The 21,605-nt window shown below is 39.0% G+C and overlaps 1 protein-coding gene across 4 annotated transcripts in view; it reads left to right on the forward strand.

Moving 5' to 3' along the window:
- Positions 1–21,605, forward strand: part of SCAPER (S-phase cyclin A associated protein in the ER) — a 139,416-nt gene that overhangs the window by 8,360 nt on the left and 109,451 nt on the right. For all 4 annotated transcript variants that reach the window (XM_030954978.1, XM_030954979.1, XM_030954981.1 and 1 more), the window contains exons 4-8: positions 1,996–2,066; positions 5,901–6,098; positions 14,515–14,615; positions 15,062–15,178; positions 17,055–17,215. In XM_030954978.1, coding sequence (XP_030810838.1) covers positions 1,996–2,066; positions 5,901–6,098; positions 14,515–14,615; positions 15,062–15,178; positions 17,055–17,215 — 648 coding nt within the window. The remainder of the gene's footprint in view (positions 1–1,995; positions 2,067–5,900; positions 6,099–14,514; positions 14,616–15,061; positions 15,179–17,054; positions 17,216–21,605) is intronic.

The raw sequence follows: 21,605 nt of genomic DNA on the forward strand, positions 1-21,605 counted from the left end.
CAGGTGTCAGTGAAGTCTGTGCATCTCTTAGCAATGCCAGCACGGTGTAGCTACACACCAGTTACACACCAGTCACCCTGAACATGCAAACAGCCATTGGGCAGTGCTGCCACTGCTTGGGAGTATAGAGAGACCAAAGCAGAAATAATCTTCTCATTACCATTATTGTAAAATAATGAATGAGAAAAGGAACAAGAAAGCTTGAAAATGTGACTGCTGCTGAAATGCAAAGTTTTCTGGCCTACATTAAGAAAAAGTTAGTCCTTGCCCCACACTATATTAAGTTTGCAAAACCTGCTATTTTGCATCTAAATGTCTGCCCCATATAGGAGGTGCCTGGAAGCTTGCTTTTGTCTTTAGAAGAGACTTGTTCAGACGTTTCACAGATCTTAGATGATGGATTGTTATTCTGGATTTTATAGAATCTAAAAAGTCTGCAACTTGATGTGTTCTCTGCCCCTTTTTATTTTAGTAAACCCTTACTTGTGGCAAACCTTTTCACTGTGCAAGTATTTTATGCCATTGTCTTCAAAACCTTTTCTTTGCAAAATGTAAATCACATCAGAAGAGAGATTTGAATGATTGAAATACTTCTGTTATCAGAAGTCTATCATGGAACTATTCCCAATTCAAGCTTTTTAGTGACTAGGAAGGTTTTATACAGGTAGTACCTGAGTGATTCTTTTTCCCTGAATGCTGCTAAATTGAGTTCAATATATTAGTTTATACCTGATTTTTGGCAAATGTAGCATTTTAAAAATGAATTATCAAGCAAATAATTTTTAATTTGTTTTAAATTAAAAGCCTTGTTGCCTGGAATAGCCAATGATCCAAACCAGCTGTGCAAACCATCTGTACAACTGCTTGATTAAGACAGGTTTGCAGCTACTTTACATAACCAGAGCAATGTAAAACAGCTGGGCTGCATTTGGGAATTTGGCCTCAACTGTTAAAAACTCAACTGGACAATTCTGAAATTTAAGAATATCTCCATGGTCTAGGAATGACTATATTCAACTAATGTATTGCTTTGCTTGGCTTCATCCAGCTAAATAATCTTGAAACTTCTCTTTGGATGTAATCTTTGCTAGAGAAAACTCTGGCCATAGTTACTGTTTTGTCTTAACTTGCTTACATTTTTGGTAACTGGATCCTATGATTTTTGTGTTGTGCAAGTTTAGATACTTGGAGGAATAATTCTTTTTACATTACCCTATAGCAAATCTCAAAGATTAAGTGCACACAGATCAGGTTGGTCTGGACTAACACAGATTTTTCTATGCAAAGATAACTCTGAATCAGTTAATTGCCGCGAGTGCAGCACTGAGACCTGGAATCACCCCCTCTGACTGGGGGAATTTAAACTGATTTTGGAAGCATAGTTGCTAAAGTCACTTTGTATAAACAGTGGAGGAAGACAGGTATGTTTGAGAAGGGATTTCATGTCTAAAGGAGGATGACTTGTGTTCTGTGAATGTTTTTCTCTCTTCCTTTAGCTGTCTAAATGTTGATGAACTAAATCCTGACCTAAGTTCTGTTTTTTTCCCATCTTTCTTGGCAGAACAGCTCCAGAAGAACTAAATCATTACATTTGGTTTTCCTAATAAATGTATTTCTTGTTTTAATTCTGTAATAGCTGATTGAGCAATCAATCAAAAGCAGACTTCTTAAAATTTATATAGAAAACTAGTATCATGTTTGACATGTAGATTGCAATGATATGATTTTTAGAGGCACTGAGAACTCAAAGCTTACCTTTGTTTAATGAAGTCTGTGTGTCTTGCCTTTCTTGTATTTTTTTCATTCTCTAGTGTTTTCTGGCATTATCCACATTCTAAACAGTGGAATATATATTTTGAATATAAAATTTGCCAAACCTCTTAACTCAGAAATTGTGCCCCTCTCAGTACATTGCAAGATTAGATATGTGCATTTTAGAGTGCTCTATTTAATTAAAATCATTATTGTTGATTAAAACAGTTGCTTCTCCCACAGGAAAATCGAAATGGCAATCTGGTGGAAAAACAAAAAGGGTGACTCAAGGAACACACAAGACTGCAAAACAGGTATCTGCTCATTTCTTATTGTGACATAAAATAGATGACATAACACTGTTTTTCTGTGAGATCACTGGTATATTGGTGGCTGATCAATACTTTTCTAAAACTGTGCATACACTGTATTTTCAAAGCATATGAATTTCAAAGTCAAGTATTCAAAAGTTAAAATTGCCAGAATTTAGGTTATCTTGCTCAGCCTTTCCTTTTGGCACTTCCCAGCCTCTGCACGCATGACTTATTGGCATTGAAGCTATTTTAAGGAAAGTGCTGTTCTATAAAATGATCTAGGATAGTCTTGCTGTAAGTATGCTGCTTATACAAGGGCTGCCTTTCTTCCCAGTTTCTAGTTAAAGGAAATTTCTTGACCTCATGTGTTAGTGGCTCAAGTCAGTATATCTTAATTTGGAGAAAAGTCCAAGTGAGTAAAATTTCTAAGAGTTAGGACTGGAAAGCAAGTTTGAATGATAATTGTAAAGAAGACACTGCTCCTATTTTTATTCAGTTTTTTTTCCTCTGTGAATGACAACCTTTATTACATTAATAAAGTAATACCTCAATCTTTCCTCATGTTTAATATTTTAACCACTGTTTTTCTTTGATTTATGGATTTAGCCATTAGTACAGCTTTAGCCATTTAATGTTTTGAGGCAGCCTGTCAGAATTTGGTAATAAAGCATATGGAAGATGTTATTTATTGAAAAAAATAAAAATGTTCTGCTTCCATAGAGATGTATTTGCATCTTTCAAACCCAGGCATTGCTTTCCCAGTTCAGTTTGGCAGCTGTGTTCTCTGCTCACACACTGCTGCATTACAGACACGGTGTGTGCTGGTTACCTTGCTGTGGCAGGGGGTGTCACTGGTGTGCCTGGGGCTCCCTTGCTGTGGCAGGGGGTGTCACTGGTGTGCCTGGGGCTCCCTTGCTGTGGCAGGGGGTGTCACTGGTGTGCCTGGGGCTCCCTTGCTGTGGCAGGGGGTGTCACTGGTGTGCCTGGGGCTCCCTTGCTGTGGCAGGGGGTGTCACTGGTGTGCCTGGGGCTCCCTTGCTGTGGCAGGGGGTGTCACTGGTGTGCCTGGGGCTCCCTTGCTGTGGCAGGGGGTGTCACTGGTGTGCCCCAGAAGAGGGAGGTGGAGAGCAATGTGCACTTTGGGTTCTGTCTCACCTGGGGGTTATGTGAACCCTGAGTTTTCAGGAGAATGCTTGGTTGCTACTCAGTGTGGGATTGCTGTGCTGAAGCTCCTGTCACTGACACAGTGCATTCCTGGTGGCTTCAGCTGGGGTTTGAACACTGCTGAGTGTCTGTGCATCTTGGCATCTCAATTTGGCATTCAGCACCTTCATTTCTGCTGCTTTTCAGACACTGGATATTGCTGTAATTGGTGTTTTTTTGGCTTAGTTTTGTTGAGCTTTCACTTTTAATTTTTCTTTACATATAAATGGGCCACTAATCTCAAGAAAATAAACTTACAAGAGCTGTTTCATATGATCTTACCAGCCTCATCTTCCTTTCAGTAGGGTGCTGGCAAATATACATTCAATAAATTTTGGCATCGCAGGAGTATAAATATACATTGCATACTTTCCAAAATCCAAGGCAAGTTACTGAAACTATTAGGAAGAAAAAAACCAAAATAAAAAACACCAAGAGATTCGGTTTAATATCACTTTCATCATCCATGCTGGGTTACTTGGGATGTAAGAAGTGGTATTTCCATGTCTGTTAACTTCAAAGGTACATCAGCTTTGCATCTTCTGCACTTGAAGGTTTGAACTATAGCTGCAAGTTAAAATACTTTTTCTGATTTAATGCTAACCTGCTTGTGTAATAGTGTCTACAAGAAATCAGGTAGGTTAGAGGGTTTTATCCTTTCAGGGGTGTTCTGCTGGAACACTGGTAGCAGTAAATGTTGCTTAGGTTTTACTGAGACCCTGAAAGTCTGCTTACAGGATAATGATGGAACTGCTGTGGCTTACAGAGTCTACACAAGGTGTTTTTGTCATTAAAATATGGCTGACATATAGGAGAGAAGATAAATGGATGCCAAATACAGCAGATGTATAATATTTATTGCTAAATATCAAAACATATTCTGTGACATTGTCTTTTAAAGATAGGTTTGAACATGTATCTTTCAAAGAGTGGGAATTATGCACGTTTCCCATTCCAAAACAACTGATCCTTTTTATCAACAGTATTATCTGAATGATTGTAAGCCTAATCGCTTTCCTGAGGTCACATTTTATAAATACAGACAGCAACAGGTAGCACTGTTATTTTAATGTAGCTATTTATGATTCTGTAGTTGTGCTTGCTTCATTATAAACAGTAGTTTCAAGGAGCTATAAATTAGCCAGAATATAAGCTTTGCTTTAAATGTTTTTACTCAGGGCCTCAGCCTAGGAGCATCTTTTTTCCTAGCAGTTTGTTAAAAGGTGACTTATGTAATGGAAGAAAAAATATTAAACCCTTCTGAAATTGGTTTTCATTGGTTGTTTATGCCATGCATCTTTCTGAGCATGACTCTCATGCATACATTAACTGGGGTTCATCTGGAGTACAGTTGAAGCACTTGGAGATATATGCAAGGGTAGCAGAGATGTTGGTGTGATTGTAGTAAATCAGGTGCCTATTCTTCTGCAACTTACAGAAAAATTAGCATCTCACCACAAAAACAGATGAGAGCATAACCATTAGCATGTTTGTGGGTGTACCAGTCATTGGTTTTTCTGGGTCTGGATTGAAGGCACTTGAGACAGTAATTCATGTCCAGACTCAAGTGTTTATTTCTTGTCAGTAAAACAGTCTCACTACTGTGAGTTCAGCTTTTCATTAGAAGGCACAAAATGGCCAACAATCTCTTGTTACAAGGGCTTTTAAGACTAAATATCCAATTAAGAACTGACACCTAGAGACACCTAGATTATTTTCCCTTTTAACCCAGTAACTGATCCCAAACAGCCCTCAATGGGGACTTTTCTGCCCAATTACAAAATGCCACCCAAACCTATGAAGAAGCAAGAAGAAGCAAGAAGAAGAAACCCAGGACAACACCCTGTGCCCTCCATCTTGCTTCCATCCACAACTCTCTGGTTCACATTTTAAAAATCCCAAAACCGTAATTTCTCACCAAGTGATACACCTACACTACTCTCTATAATCTGTTTCACACTTTTGTGGATTCTAGTCTATACTGAAGTCTAGGAAACTTTCTCCATGAATGAGGGTCAAAGTCAGTGCTCCCCTGGGGGTCAGGGCACCCCAGAGCAGACAGAGAAATATTCCTGGTGCCCTGGGTTTCCACACGTGTTGGCTGTCCCTGCACCTGTGCAGCAAATCAGTACTGGGTCAGTTAAATCTGTGTTTTAGGGTGCATTTCACTGGCAGGAACACGTTTTACCGTGAGAGTTTAAAAACAATTACGTCATATGTCATGTTTTGGTAATAGAATTTCGCTGTGGTGGAATATTGCTGATATGTTTTTTAGTAAAATGGTATTTTCATCTCTGGATATACATATCTGTCAGAAAAAGTAATACAGGATATGTAATTAGAAAATGTATCTTTCCACTGTGCTGAGAGGCAGAGTATCTCATACTGTTGGGAATGCAAATATTATAGCTGTCAAAGAAACAGAATCTAGTTGAACATAAGTGCTGCCTATATTTAAGAAAGCGTGTGTTAAAAACCTCAAGTGCATGCAATGATGTAGTTGTCTTCAGTGAAGACATTCTTGTTTACGTGTTTCAATATGTTGATGAAAGGTTTGTTGCACAGAAACCCAACTCCTTACCACACTTCTGTTTGTTGTTCTCCTTTCCCCTTGTACCTTCTTGTTTTCAGAACAGTACCTTGGACTGTAAATTAACAGCAGCAGGAGCTGGAGACAAAAACTTTGACAAAAGCCCAACGAAAGCCAGGCAGCCTCGGAAGGTGGATCTGCGGGCTCGCTACTGGGCGTTCCTGTTTGACAACCTGCGGCGGGCGGTCGATGAAATCTACGTCACCTGCGAATCAGACCAGAGTGTGGTGGAGTGCAAGGTAATGCTCCAGCTGTCCTTTGCCTATCTGCCTTCTATCTGGCTTTTTTTATATTTTAGAAAAGAGGTAAATGAGGAATTAGAGCTTCATTTGCATTTTGTATAGGCTTTTAGATAGAAAAGCTGAGGATATATGTATTCATATTTAAGAAAATGCTTTCATCTTGAGCAAGGACTAATTTTTAAATTGTATAAAACTTGTCATGTTGTACATGATATTATTAGAGCTCAGCTGTTTGATGAAATCAGATTTTGTGAATTGAGTTCTGATTTTGTTATTTTTGTGACTAAGCTCTGATTTCTTTTTCCTAGTAATGTCCTTTACTGTAGGTGGCGCTGTTGTAGTTCAGCCTTTTTCACATTCATTTGCTTGCTGTTAAGTGGGTTAATTACACATTGCTCCCTTTCTGCAGTGATAGTTATCACTCTTCTCATTCTCCCTTTGTTAAGAAAGTGATTGGTGGTTGAGTGTAAGCAATGTCTGGTTGGGATGTCGCTGTAAGACACTCCCAGTTTCAAATAACCTGGATTTGTAATAGCTTGTGCATCTGGTTCACATTTTATTGTGATTTTCCAGTAGATTTTTAGAAATACCCTTGTCATTTAATAAAAATCACTCATGCTTTGGCTATGGAATTTATCACGAGCATTAAGAGAAGTCAGAATACATTATAAAAGAAATGTTAAAGAGATGACTTTGTTTTTGTATTAAACATGGCTGGAAACTCAGCACATTCTGGAAATGATTATCTAATCACTGTAAAAAAAATTCATATATCAATTTAAGTAAACTTTTTTCTTATCCTATGCATCTCATTCTCTGCTGTAATCAGACACAGCCAAATTGCTATTGAGATTAGTGTACAAATACATTTCATTGACAGCAGCTTTGAGAACTGAACAGTAGCTCAGAGGCTTCCAAATCTCTGGTTGGTCTAACACAATTTAACATTTTGTTACTGAACTGTCTTCCTGCTCAGGAAACTTTCTGTAGAATTTTTTGGTTTAAGAAAGTCAGCCAACCTTGCATTGTAATTAAATTAGCATTTTAAACTTTTGTGACTGAAAGAACAGAAGCGTATTTGTGTCATTATCACATCTTTTGGGGGTTAGATATCGTTCAGCGTTTTAATCGGGCTACTTGATCTGCTTTAGGATGGGGACATGACGTAGCCTGAGTGAAAAGTCTTCATTTCAGCAGACTCTTGAAAATGATGTTTGTATCTGTGTGGATCAGGTTACTTGTTTGCAAAACAGAGGTGAAAAAAACCAAAAATGAGCAAACAGGGCAGTCCAGTGTCAAATGTTGTGAAGCTTATGTAATGTTCATGTTACTCTTACCTTTCAAAAATCTTTTTTCTCAGCACAAGTATGCCTTACCTAAGCAGCTGGAGTATGTGTTTGTGCTATGGTCATTTGTCTGGGATTTTCTTTTACAGGTTATTGTTAAATTATGACTATTCTTTTGATAAATTACTATCATTTCTGTTAATTAAGTTATGAAGTGTGAAACTGCTTAGTCTTGCAAAGAATTTTTACTAATACTGTTTCTCTTCTATAAATTCTATTATTTGTCATTATTTTATGGTGGTTTTGACAGACAGTCCAGTTTCTCCCATTTTGACAGTTGGACATAGGTGGGAAATAATATTAAATAAGAAACCAAAATGGTCCCACTGCTAACCTTTCCTTCATTTTTTAAAGTGGTATTTTGAAAAATCCTTTCAATTAAGATAAATTCACATTATCAAGAACTTCCTTAATTTTGACCCTTTAAACTTCTGTCTCGGTCACATGGGCAGGTGCTATTTCATTTAACCATTGTAGCTGTATAAAAGTTGTCTTCCAAGAAGACCCATTGTGAAAATGAAACATGACAACTTCTGGCATTTTATACCTTCTGTTTAATCTGGTAGAAAAGTGTTAGTTGGGGTTTTTTTGGTATTTTGTGCCTTTTGCTGTCCCCTGCTGTCCTAGGAGCTGTTGCAGTTTTATCGATTGTGTTGTCACTGAAGATGTTTGATGCTCCCCAGTGGGAGAGGGCTTTGGTGGCTGTTTGTGGTTGAAACTGCAGACAGAAGGGTTGTGGTGGGGATCCAAACAGTGGCAATGTGTGTAAGAGGATCAGTGCTTGTGTGTATTTTCTCAGCTTTGGGCTCTGCTGAAGTTGGTATTCTGCTATTGATTTGGAACTGAGAACTCTCAAATCATGTATGTAGATATATAGATATGGCTTGGATGCTTTGTGTGGAAAGGTGTAATGAACATGGTTGAATTATTTCTGAAATAAATGAAGAGTTCTCAAGTTTAAGCATCATCTTACTGTACATACATCATCTTGTGCAATAGTGATAAAAGATTAAATCTGTCCTAGTAGATATGGTTGTAACATTCAACATTTGAAATGCAAATTGTGTGGATATTCTCTATATTAGCTGGGTTTTTGTGTGTCTGATCTTTATATGAATATTTTACCTACTATTTTCTAGGTTTGGGTGGCAAGTGTAGGCAGAGCAGAAATGGTAATGCCTTTACATCTCCTGCTGTATGATAAAAGGTATTAAGACCAAAAGATCTGTAGATGGGTAGAAGGCAGTTTCTGTAGTCAGTTTTGGTTAATGCAGCAGATGTCTTCAGCTGCTGTTCTTCTCTGGTGTTTTCAGGTGTCTCAGCAACTGAGTTTGTATTTATATATAGGTGTGTATGTGTATGGATGGATATATAAACAGAAACACCACACACTTAGGTAAACCTTTTATTGATAAAGTTCGAGCAACTGGATCCAACAACTAATGATACAGCAAGTATAGAAGAACATCAAGCTACCTTTAATTTAATTTTGGAGGTTTCTTCCTCCTAGAATGAATTAACAGCTTCAGCTGTGTAAGAATCCATGTCTACACAGCTGTACTTTTCCTTTCAAAAAAGCTGAATTTTATAATATAAAAATTTAGTTCTATATTCTTTTTACATTGCTGTTCAGCATTACTTAGGGTTTGTACAATCTCTTGTCTTTTCACCTAACATTAGTTTCTGGTGTGTTTCTGGAAGCTTTTGGCTTTCTCTTGTTTCTCAAGCTTACAGGTACCTTCTTAAATCAGTCTGGTTGTGAAAACAGTTTAATTTTGCTTGAGATTCTTATTCCCTCTTATGAAATGGAAAATTCAGCAGTGGAGTTCTGTTGTTCTGCTTCTCACAAACAGCACAAGGTGAAGAGATGGCTAAAGACTTTCATTAAAAGTTTAGACACATTGCATGACATTCCTCAGTGAAAGAACCCATTGAATCAATTTTGGTTAAGGCCTTTGGGTCAGGGGATGTCTGTGAGAGGGCTGGAGTCGGTTGAGGCCTCCCAGGAGCAGGGAGGAGCCTCTCTGAGGGCTGCTTTTGGGCCTGGGTCTGCAAATTCCACTGCTTTCACTCCCTCTGTGCAGAATGAGAGCCCTGCTCATGCAGCTGAGCCATTGCTGGCATTGGGACAGCCAGTTCTGCAGCTGGAGTGTGTCACAGGAGTGCAGGGCTGTCACGTAGCAAATACACCTTCTAGTTCTGAACTTGGGGATATTTACCAAGAGTAAATATCTTCCTAAAGAAATAGCTTATGGCTGGGTTGTGGCAGTCTGTGCCCAGTGAAAATCTCTGAGCATTCCTGCTGCCTCTTCATGGACATTTACCTTTTCATTTGTTGTCATTTTCCATGGATGAGTCAACAGAGAAGGACAGGAAAATGGGTTCATGATCAAGCATTCAGCCTTACAGATAAAAAGGGATGAGGTCTTTCAAAATGGAGATCTATTCAGAAAAGCCAGCATGTCTTTTAGTCTGGGTATCCCTGTTCCTGTCTCTCCATCCTTTGCATCAGACATATATGTTTATATGTGTGTGTGTGTGTATATTTAGCTTTTGTGTGATTGAGTCCTTGCATTTGCCACTGCATTAATTCTTCTGGAGAAAATTTCCTTTGGAAATGATTGTGGTCCTTTGGAGCACATCCTTGTCAGGCAGGGGATTGTGGCTGCCATATTGAAGGTGCTTCATGAGGAGCAGCTGAGGCCAGATGTGGTGCATTTAACACTTGGGTCTAGGAGACCATGTGCTTGCTTAAAATATTGTTTGTCACATGCTGAAGTTGATATAAGGAGAGTCCTTTGTCTAGAGGAGCTGCTTCCTTTCATCCTTTCCCAAAGCTGTAAGAATCGCTTTGACAGTCATATTGGTTGAACCAACCCCAGAGCTGGCTTTAATTATCTGTAATTCAACTGTATGAAAAGGCTGCAAGGAATTTTTGGAAGCAATTTTTGTGTCAAATTACTGAAACACCCAGTTAACCTTGAAAACATACATTTAAAGAAAGAAGGAAGGAACTTAGTTTGTGTGCTAAAATCATGTTTCAGTATTAAAAAAAAAATTGAGTTTTGGTAAATACATAAACTAAAATATTCAGTATAGATAATGAAACAGCGTAAAGTAGACATGGTTTGTAAAATAGAACCCATATTCCTAGCTTGGCTAATAAGCTAAAGTACAGATGTGGTGACTGAATTAATTTTCCTGATGCGTGTGCTACTATTTTGGGTTGGAGTAACCTTAAAATCCTGCAGTCTTCGGTACTTCCCTGTTTGCCTCTTCCTTTTTTGAGAATGGGAGAATAAATGCATGAAAGGACATTTCAAAGTGGTTAAGGGCTTTCTGAAGTGCACTTCCGTTCTCTAAAATGGGATTTCAATGGGGCTATCTAGGACCCGAGTCCTGACTGAGGAATGTTCCCATGTAGCTACTCTTGAAGGTCTTTGTTGGTTACAAAGTCATTTATAGGATCACCTGTTGGGATCTCTAGCTTGTCAGAGTGACCCTGAGAAGAGCTCCAAAGTCTCTTTTCCCAGCCCAGCACTCGAAGAAGGAGTCAGGGCTCTTCATTTCTCGGTCTCAAGGTTGTTTATTGTATCTTATCTATAAAATTCTTTCTCCTGCCCTGCCGAGGTCAGCTCAGCAAGACAGTCCAGGCACTCTGCCTGCCCCAGGGCGGTGTTATGTGTTTATACTAAAAACTACGTGTACAATATTTACAATTACTTTCCAATACCTATGACCTATGTTAGACAGTGAGCTTCTACTCTAAACCAATCTGTAAGTGCCAACATCACAGCAGAAGATGGAGGCCAAGAGGAAGGAGAAAGGCTGGACACACCCAGATCCCTCCATCTTGCCTCTTGAACGTCCATACCAAAAACCCCAAAATCTACTTTTCCACCCCGTGATAACTTCACTGTTATTCTACCTAAACTGTTGTGGCTTGCTGATCTTCATATAAGGTTGGTAATTTGCTCCACAGGTCATAATCAAACCCACAGGTGTTTTGGGCTCTGTGTCAGGGCTTCGGAGCCCCCTGGCAGGGGTCCTGGCCGTCTTGGACAGCCAGAGGGATGCCCTGGGTTCCAACAATCATCCAGTTGAAGAGACTAGAAGTCCAACTTAAGAGATAAATACATGGCAACCAGAGTGATCAATGAAAGCTGGAGAAAAGAAGGGAAAACAAAAAAGAAACATGCACAACTGGTGATCTGAGAATTGATGAGAACAGAGAGGAGAAGGTAACAGGAGTTACATTGTGTCTGGTTTGAGTTTCCTGTCGCTGATTTTCCTTGAAGAGTTGTTTTTAGCAGTATTGCTTTCTTACTTAGCTCAAACTGTCTTTAAAAACCATACAGCATGGATGTGACCTTGAGAAATAATGAGATATAAAATTGTTCTGACTCCAGTGCAGCCGCAGCACAGTGGCCCATGAAGGTTCCTTTTTGTCAGCAGCTTCTCGGGTGGTGCAGGTTTGCGTGGCTCAGCAGGGCTGTGGGAGTGCCGCAGGTAGCGGGGCTGGCTCGGAGCCCCGGCGGGATCCTGTGTCAGAGGACAAAGGGACGGCGCCGGCCCGCCTGCCCCGCGCCAGCCCCGGCTCCCGTGCACACCAATCGAAGCCGCTGCAGCCCATCGGGGAGCTAATTGGTAATTTTAGCTGGACATCTATATGGAGTTATCTGCATGCCTGCAACGGCGCTTTCTGAGCCACTTTTGTTCTGCTCCATCCTGCTTGACAAAATGGCCCTCATGGCTTTAGGGAGAGAGATGTGCATCAGCGAGTGTGGGGCCGCTCCAGCTGCTTGTCTTGTTTGTATTCCCTTGTTCATAAAACATGGCTCGGGTTACAGCTGCATGGGTCTGCTCTGATCATTTCTGATAATGTGGAGCTAAACATTCCTTAAAATAGGTTAAACCATTTATTGTGGTTTTTTCCTGTGCTAGCTAACTTCAGAAATATAACTCATATTCACATTAATTCTTTTTTTTTTCCTGAGGAATATGTAAGTGGCTGACTTGAAAAATAAATGATTCAGAATTAAATTTTGCTTTCTATGCTCTCATTGTTGGTACCAGTCAGCACAACTTAGCATGGGCTAACCTAAATGGACATGAATTGGATTAGAAAGCTGAAATTTTATTAGTGGAACAGAAAAAAGAACTGGTTGAGACACTTGAGTTGTTCATTTCTTGTAGCAGACTTTACTTAATTATTTTGGTGCTGTAAACCAACTGCTTTGTAAGAAAGATTTCTGTTAGCATTTTTGGGGAATATTTCAAAACAAAGAGGAACTTCTGCATCAGCAGTGGGATTCTGTTTGATTTCCCTCCCTGGTGTCTGACTTTGTGGTGCCTTTCCCTTACAGCAATGCTCTGTGTGTGTCATAAAGAGTAGTTAAAAGGATACTCATGTCAAAACTGAAGCTGAATTTCAACATTAAACAAAATGAATATTAATCCATATGATTTTATATGAAAAAGTATTTTTCATATGTTAGAGGGTTTTTTTCTGTTAAAAGGACAATTAAAAGTAAATCTCTGTGGGATGTGATGTTGCAAAAATGTGCATTAGTTACCTGGACTGTAGGAGAGTGTTTTTACTGGCTCTGGTGTCAAAGGTTTTACTGTTAAAATTTGTAGTTTTACACTTAAGAACCAATACCTTCTCATTTGTAATTGTTCCCAAAATTTCTAAGTAATAATTACTTACTTTGAGCAGAAAATTTATCTTATTACCAGCAGGAATGACTTTGGCATAGTAAAGAATTTGTGAAACAGCAGCATTTTGTCATTAGTGTTTTTCCTTATACCATAAAATGATGTCTGTACTTTACATTCTGCATGTGAAGCTCATTTAAGTTTCAGATTCAAGCTTCATTCATGAATTTTGATTATTTTCAGCATGTTGTCACGACAGAGTATGGGACACATTTTTCTTGTCTGGCACGGAGTAGTTATGAAAGCTGCTCTTTCTGACTGCCATGAGCTCAGACTCTCTGAGAGAGGCATTCATGTGCTGTGTTGGTGATATTCAGCTTTGCTGAGGAGGTGCCTTAGGTCTGTGTTTTGTCATGTTCAGTCAATGATTTTTGAATTTATATGTGGAATATAAAGAATTGCTCCTTTCCCTGCCAGTGGCAGCAATGGCTGTAGTTTGCCCAGGTAACACAACTGAGAGTTCCATATTATGTTTTGCTCTGCCTTGCAGTGAAAAACTGGTGCCATTAACAGAGTAGAGGCAACTTACCTTGAATTTTTCATTGTTTCTGGATGTAATCTGACCATACCATAGGCACTACACTCACACATTTGTGCCAACTGGGCATCAGTAGACACAGTCAAAATTTCTCAAAGTTAAGGGTGTTTTAATCAGAAACAAGTCTCTTCAGCCACTGCCATTTTGTCTGTGATTTTCTTCCTGGAGTAGTGTGAAGTTAATTGATATGTCCTTTTGTAACAGTTAATTTTATTTGTTGGAGAGCAACATGTGGTTCCAGATTCAAACTGCTTCATCAAGGTTTTGCATATTCTGAGTAAATTTCCAGCATGCCCGCATAAGTTTCCAACAGTGTATGTTTTAATCCCACCCAGGTTCTGATGCTGTTGCCTTTGTGTAGTTTTGTCTGCTTTTATTTCACAAACAGATTAATTGTGATATTTTTAGTCTTCCACTGACCTGTTAGGTTTTATGCAGTTTTGCCTTCTTGGTGATGTATGTTCAGCATATTTCAAAAGATAACTCTGACCAAAAAAGGGGCATAAATAATGAAACAGGTATCCTTATGTGTGTTAAGAATTGTTTTCTTGCAAATGTTGCCATTTTGTCCTTACACACTGATGCTGACACAGACCTTGAAGAATGTGCACCCTTTTTTTTAGGATAAATATTTTAATGATTGTTCACATAAAAATCTTAATTTTCTGTGCCTTCTTGTTTTCAGGGGTTTTCCTGGGTTTATTTTTAATGAGAAAGCTAAATAGTAAATGTCCTTCTTTCTTTTCAGTTCCTTTATTGGGGTGGGGGATTGTTTTTAAATAGAAAGATTGATGTGATGGTTGCTTTTCAGGAAGTCCTGATGATGCTTGATAACTATGTAAGGGACTTCAAAGCATTGATTGATTGGATACAGCTACAGGAGAAGCTAGAAAAAGCTGATGCTCAAAGCAGGTAATTAGATTTGTATTTTTTTAATCTACAGAGAGAGTAAAGTTCACAGTAAACTTCATTTTCTAGCAGAGCTTCAGCAAATAGAACCAATTTTCCTTTTGGACAAAATGGGTGTGAGGACATTTTATGTGCGTTGTCGCTGTCACTTAGAAGTAGAGGATGTTTCCTTCCCTCATGAGGATGAGTCCTTCCCTCATCTTTTCCTTTTGAATGGTTGGTTTGATGTTTTGCTGTATACTGGAATTTGAAATAAGCATTGTAGTCTTGAGAGGAGGCAATATTTTGGATATGGGTGTGGCTGATAGGGTTTGTAGTTAGTGTAGAAAAAATTGCTAAGATGAATGATTAAATTCAGCAGCGTTTGGTGGTTCTAGCTTTGCTTTAAGATTATAGAGGAAGAGTTATTGTGAATTGTATTTTTAAACTTTTCTTTCCTGGGTTTGCAGACCAACTTCACTGGCTTGGGAAGTAAAGAAAATGTCTCCAGGACGCCACGTGATCCCAAGTCCCTCCACAGACAGGATTAGTGTGACATCAAATGCTCGAAGGAGTTTAAATTTTGGGTATGAAACCAACTAAGAAGTTTAATGAAGCTAAAATAAAGATTAATTTGAAGCAAAGTTCACGAATGCACTATTTTTCTGTAGTAACCAATGTATTGTTTTGTTGTTATTAAATCATATAGGCAATTTTTTGCATTCCTAAAAAAACCCCCATGATCTCTAAAGGAAAATCCTATCAAGGACTTACTTTTTCCTGACTTTGTGATACATTTAATTACTAGTCATTACAAAGACCTGAAGATAAAATACTGTCAGTGTATTTCATGTGATCTGTTTAGTACTCTCTTCTCTCTACAAAACAAAGGTCAGAATGTCTGTAACTGGCATTTTAGAATGGCCAGTGTGTGCAATGTGAATGGCCAGCTGAGTGAGCAGAAGTAAATACAGGTCAGAAAGAGTGAGTGTAAAGTGAGATTATGATGATTCTGATGCGTGGCAAAACTGATACCAGTTCAAATGTAGACCATGTTGTATACTACAGTAGAGCATCTTTTACTTGTTGAAATGAAAATATCTGAAAGCAGTTCAACAAAAGTGTGCATAGATTCAGAGCAGCACTGCCTGGTGCTGTCTCAGTCTGGAGAGCACAGATGTGTGCAGTTGAAATCTCTCTCAGGGCATGTGCTGAAAAACAACAACGTTCAGGTTTGTTGGAATCTCAGGAACACACTGCCCAGTTTCCTGAGTGCTTGCATTGTCCTCAATAGAGATGTGATACTGGGCTGTTGGGTCAGCACCTCTGAGGATTGAGCTCTCTGAAAATCGGGTATTTCTACAAAAATACTACAAAGTGTGTTTGGTGTAGGTGAATCTGTTGATACCTACCTGACAACATCTGAGAGGTGTCTGCTGAAATGCCTGGTGGTGGGGAGAAAATATGCACAAGCACTCAAATGAAACACTTGAATCTGGTGGAAATCAATGCTCTTTTATTTTTATTTTTATTAGAACATAACAGCTCAGCACAATTAGTCTTTCAGCTAAGCCTTATTTGGCTGTAATAACCTGTTGCTATTGCTGCTGGAGGTGTTTTATTCACAATCACAGGGACATGATGAGAAACTCTGTGTGTTAGAGCAAGGAACAGCAAGATGAGTTTTCTGTCCTTCACACTTGCAAATTTTTTTCTTCTTAGTGTGTGTCTCAAAGCGAGGCAACTCCAGAGGGCTACAATATTTTGTGTGTGAGAGAGAAAATAGGATGGAAGATAAGGGCTGAGACATACTTGGTGCTACAGAAATTTTTGGCAGAATGCTAGGGGTTACTAAGAAAGGAATAGGGGATAGGAGAGAAGGTAGTGGTGTACCTCTGTAGAAATTAATGATTCATACCTGTAGTCATCTTCCCATCTTCCCCAAAGCAGTGTAGAAAAAGTAGGAAAAGTACAGAAACTAGAAACAGGGACAGTCAGAGGTATCCAACAGCATTGATGCAAAAAGAAAAGAATTTAGAGAAGTGATAACAAGAAGGGTGTGATAAATAAAATCACTTATGTGGAAGATGAGTAGGAAAATCTGTTCATTCTTTTTAATGAAAAGGAATTGGGAGTACTAAATGGTCAAATGCCAGGCTTGAAATGACAGGAGTATTTTTCAATACTTAGTTTGTAGAATTTATGATGAATTGCTTTGGTTGCCAAAAACATTAATGCCTTCAGAAATAAGCATCACAACAATTAAATTTAATCTTGTTTATTAAAAACAGTAATTAGTTGAACAAATTACAACAACTTTTCAGTGTAAATTGCTGCAAGCTGGAGAGTTTGCCAAAGGAAAGGTGGTTCTGTTCAGCACTGTTCTGATGGTCTCATAAAGCTTTCTAACAAACCATTCTGTTACTTGACCAGACACTAAAAAGAGCTGTGACTTTCATTTAGGAACCCTGCAGTGACAATTTCTGCAACACGCCTGGCTCCCTCGGGTGTAAGTTGGGCCGATAAGGTAAAAGCCAACCATGGAACTAAAGCTGCCAATCCTGAGCTGGCAACAGCACAAGCCTGCCTGGCACCTCCTGCACAGAAGGCACTGCGGAAAAATGGCAAGTCCCCTTCTGTGGCCTAAGTTGTTTTCACAAACTCTGTGGGATGAAGTGAATTCAGAATGTGATGACCTGTGTTCTAAGCAAAATTAAACCTAGTTTTGCAAAGTACAATGTCTAAATTCAATATGGAGATAAAAGATAAAATATTCATGCAGACTTTTATTGCAGTAGTTAAGTTTAAGACAAAAATGTGTTTTCATGTGAAGGTAAAATTCTGCTGTATTATCACAAACTAGAATTTGATCTGTTAAAACCAGTTTATAACATCCCAAGAAGCAAAAGGTCTTTGGTCACAAACTGCCAATCTAACTGACTGCAAGTTGGGATGGCTTAACAATATAAAGAATAATGCATGTGCAGGAATCTGGGAAGAGCTCAAGATAGTTTTATATGTTCTGGAAGAACATGCTATTAGAACTATGCTGAAGTAACAATTGATGTTTTTTTGGAAGACAAGAGTTACCACATTTAATTATGAATTTTTTCTCTAAAGATGCTCTTTGGAGAATGCTTGATTCAGGATCTTTTGTTCTAGAAAGGATTGGTTTAGTTGCAGACATAAAAAACTACCATTTGGTTTATTAAATTAGTTTCTTTGCACTGGATCTCTGAGATTGTCTTCAGAAATGGATTCTTTTTCATTTATTTTCTTCATGTGTGGTCTCTGATGACTTTCTGCAAAACCATCAGGCAGGACGTAGAAATGGATATTCTGAAAGAAAATTAAAAGTGAGCTGCATTTGGTTTTTTTTTTTAAGTTCCAGAAAGTGCATGTATCAATTTAAGATAGGTGTTTGTTCAACCTAGGAGCAGTAGAACCCATGTGTGGTGACTTGCAGACTTTTGGCATATCATGGAAGTAAAACACGTTGTCCAGGGGTCTGGCATGTAACGTGAATGAGTTCAGGAGTGAGTTCCTCTGCTGGGAGCAGAACCATCACAGCCATACTCCATGGGGTGCTGGTTGGAAGGGGGATCCATGGCTGCTGCCTGTGTACAGTTGCAGTGAGCTGCTTAGAGAGCAGGAGCTGTGTGGCTGAGTTTTCAGCACTGTAGCTGATGTGTAATTGCACTTTTGAGATAAACAGTAGTTGAAGTTGCTCGTAACAAAAGCTTTTTCTGGTGATTGTCACTCGTAATAGAGTGACAGGGTTCCAAGCTGTTGCTAAAATTCCTTTATTAGGTGTTCTTGTGCATAGGGAGAATGTTGTTAGCTACACAGAGAATAAAAGTGATCTGTATTTCAATATGGATAATGTATTTTAAGGGGCTGAGAGGGAAACAAAAGACTTTGTTACTTTCAGAGGCTTTTAGAGGGCTGAAGAATCAGTGTTGTGCTGTTTCATTGAATGTTACTTTCAGCTGATGAGCTCCAAAAAGAGAGAAGCCCCTTAGGTCATGTAGTACTGGCTACAAGTGTTCAGTAATCTTCAAATCAAATGGAGGATGCAATCCAGACTTGAAACATTTCATTTTAAGAAATAACAGTCATTCCTCTAGACTTTGTTTATTCTTAGGAATCTCTAATTGCTGACATTGAGCATTGGAGAATTTCAGTGATTTGCTCGTGGCTGAATTGTTATGTTTTTAACAAATCAAGTTCTCTGTAGGAGCATGTTGTCCTGTGTGTGGGAGGTGGAATCACTTTGGTAAGATCCAGTTATCCCCAGTGATGAAAACAGAAGAAAATCTGTGAAGTTTATGGGATGGGAGCCACAGGGGCTCTTCACATGCATTATTGGAGCAGCTCTGAGGCTCGTGTATCTGCTCTGCCGTGCCCAGCTAATGCACTCCCCAAACAGCTGTTTGGCCATGTGGGCCTTGGGGGAAGGGTTCCCCTGCCTCCTGTAATGCTCCCTTGCCCACCCAGAGCCCAGCTGGGGCTTACAGCCACAGGATTTCCCCAGACACTTTTTCTCTAGTGATTTCCCACAGCATTATCATTAGGTCGCACAATGGTTTTCTAATGTGGATGAGTGGTATGATACTGTAGCTGTTTCATGGTTGATGCAATTTCCAAATTTAACTAAGTAAGCCCATAGGGAGAAAGAAAATGCATTATTTTTCCACATAGTTCTTTAATCTTCCTTTTCTGAATGCATAATTAAATGAGGTTAAATCATCTTATCTCATTTCCCTCATTAAACTTACTGTTACCCTCAATATTTTAATGAATTTCAAAAAATTGTCTTTCATGCTAGAGTGTTTTTTACAATATGAAATGTAATCTCTTCTTACTGTCTGAGCAATTTCTGCTCGTGAATTCCCTGGTGCTTGTGGTAAAAAGTGAGATGAGTTATACAAGTTTAGAGTTTGTATTAGAAATGGAATAGATGCTTGCAACTAAAATAATGTTATTACAGGATTTAGGACAAAGAACAATCTAGAACATGTGAACTTCTCAGAAGCACTAATTTTTTTTCTGCTGCCATACTTGAAATCTGGTTGGTTTTTATTGTTATTACTATCATTATCCTCTTTCTTGTATGAATTGCTCATGTCCATAGCTGTGAATAGATGTTCTCTGTAATGTACCTAAGACTGGAGACCTTGCAGCATCTCCAGCCCTCTCAGGCAGCTCTCCTGGTTTGGGCTCAGATGGGGCTGAAGTTTATTTTTGTGGGGGTTTGGGCAGGAAGTCACTGGTGAGTAAATTTTTTAGAGGGGCTGTGCATCTCCTGAGTTAGAACCCAGGAGCTTGCACACAGGTGCCTGGATTTCTGTTTGTGGTGTTTCCAGTGAGCTCCTTGGATGGTTCTTCCAGATGGAGCAACTTCCCAAGAGCCTGGAGGCTGGGAGGGCCCCGAGATGACAGATGGCTTGTCACATCCATGTAACACAAGAGCAGGCAGGGACAGCCAAGTTCACGTGAAACTAGAGAATGATCAGGGCAGGCAAATGAATTATTCATTTACAAAGCTCTGGGAGTAATCAAACCCAGCATGTGATATGTAGCCTGTGGAGATGTCTACTGGGCTATAAGAATTCCACACAGAGGGAAAAAACATGGAGGAAGATTGGTGCCTCACTGAGTATTAACTTTGTCTCTCATTAGATGTGATCTAATGTCAATAAACATATTAGCTTTGCAAACTCTTGTTTAAAAACGTGCCTGGAAGTGACTGAATCCTAAACTGCTTGGTGAATTAAAATGAACAGAATCTTCTGGTGCACTGTAATTGTCAGGTGGCATCACACTGTTAAACTGACTCCAGGTAGGTCAGGAGTCTGAATACATGCATGAATTAAAAACTGCTTGTTTTAAAGAAGTCACCAAACAATATTCTTTCAAATGCAAGTATTTCTGGGCTATTAAAATGCTTGGTTGAGTCTTGGGTAATAAATATGAATCTGACAGTGAACAAATGCAAATTAAAAATTGAACATGTATGGCTTTTATGAAAAGATTTGTTCTTACTTTAGTAAGTGTGATTATGGTTTTTCTATGCTCTGAATAATTTTATTCTGATTCATTCTGTCATTTTAGACTGCTAAGAAATATGCCACGAGACAAAGAACAACTAGGCAAGACAGGCAAGAATATTCTTTTTTGGTAGAATAAGCTTTAGTAGATATTAGTAAAAGATATTAGTATGATTATTAAGATACATTTACATGATTAATATATCTTATCTAGATGTTAGTAAAATTATGTTTAGGTAGTAGGTACAACAAAAGGGTATCTTCTGATCCTTTTAATGTAGAAAAGATGCTTTTATGTAAAAGGTGACTTCAGTTTTCAGAACAAATAGAAGTGAAGTGTTTCAACAATCTTGTTTTGCAAATGACAAGCAGAAAGAATTGCAACCCAAAAGCTGCTGCAGTAAAGCAGTGGTGGTTTTTTGGTTGATTTTAGCAGTTCTTCTGAACAATCTCTGCTATTACTTGCCAGAGAAATTTCTTGGCCAGATTGTGTCCTAAGCCAGATACAGCAGAATCTTTGTGGTCCCGTTGGTTACTAAAATGGGTGAGGTGGGAGACAAGGTGCCTGGGCAGTCCTTGTCCCACAGGGTGCAGAGCGAGGTGCTGCACAGGCTGGGAGCTTTCTGCAGTAAATCTGGTTGTGATTCCTGGGGAATTAAACCCTCTTCCCTGGAGAATGGCTGCTGTTAAGATTGTCCCTGAGAGGGCAATATGTTCCCATCACTAGGTCCTGTAGGTAATATTTTTTCTATATGAAGATGAAGAAATGAAAAGAAGGCCAAAGTTGCCTGCAGGGATCATGTGGGAAGTCTGTGGCAAAGGAAAATGTAATTGGTGTTTTTTTGACTGCTGTTCTGGCCAGTGGGACACACTGCAATGTGTGCAAATGCACATGAGGAGAAGGAACACAGAAGGGCTTTTCACAGACTCTGGTACCAGCAGTGATCTTTGAAGAGATCAGCCA

Source organism: Camarhynchus parvulus, chromosome 10 (assembly GCF_901933205.1).
Source record: "Camarhynchus parvulus chromosome 10, STF_HiC, whole genome shotgun sequence".
Lineage (NCBI taxonomy): Eukaryota > Metazoa > Chordata > Aves > Passeriformes > Thraupidae > Camarhynchus > Camarhynchus parvulus.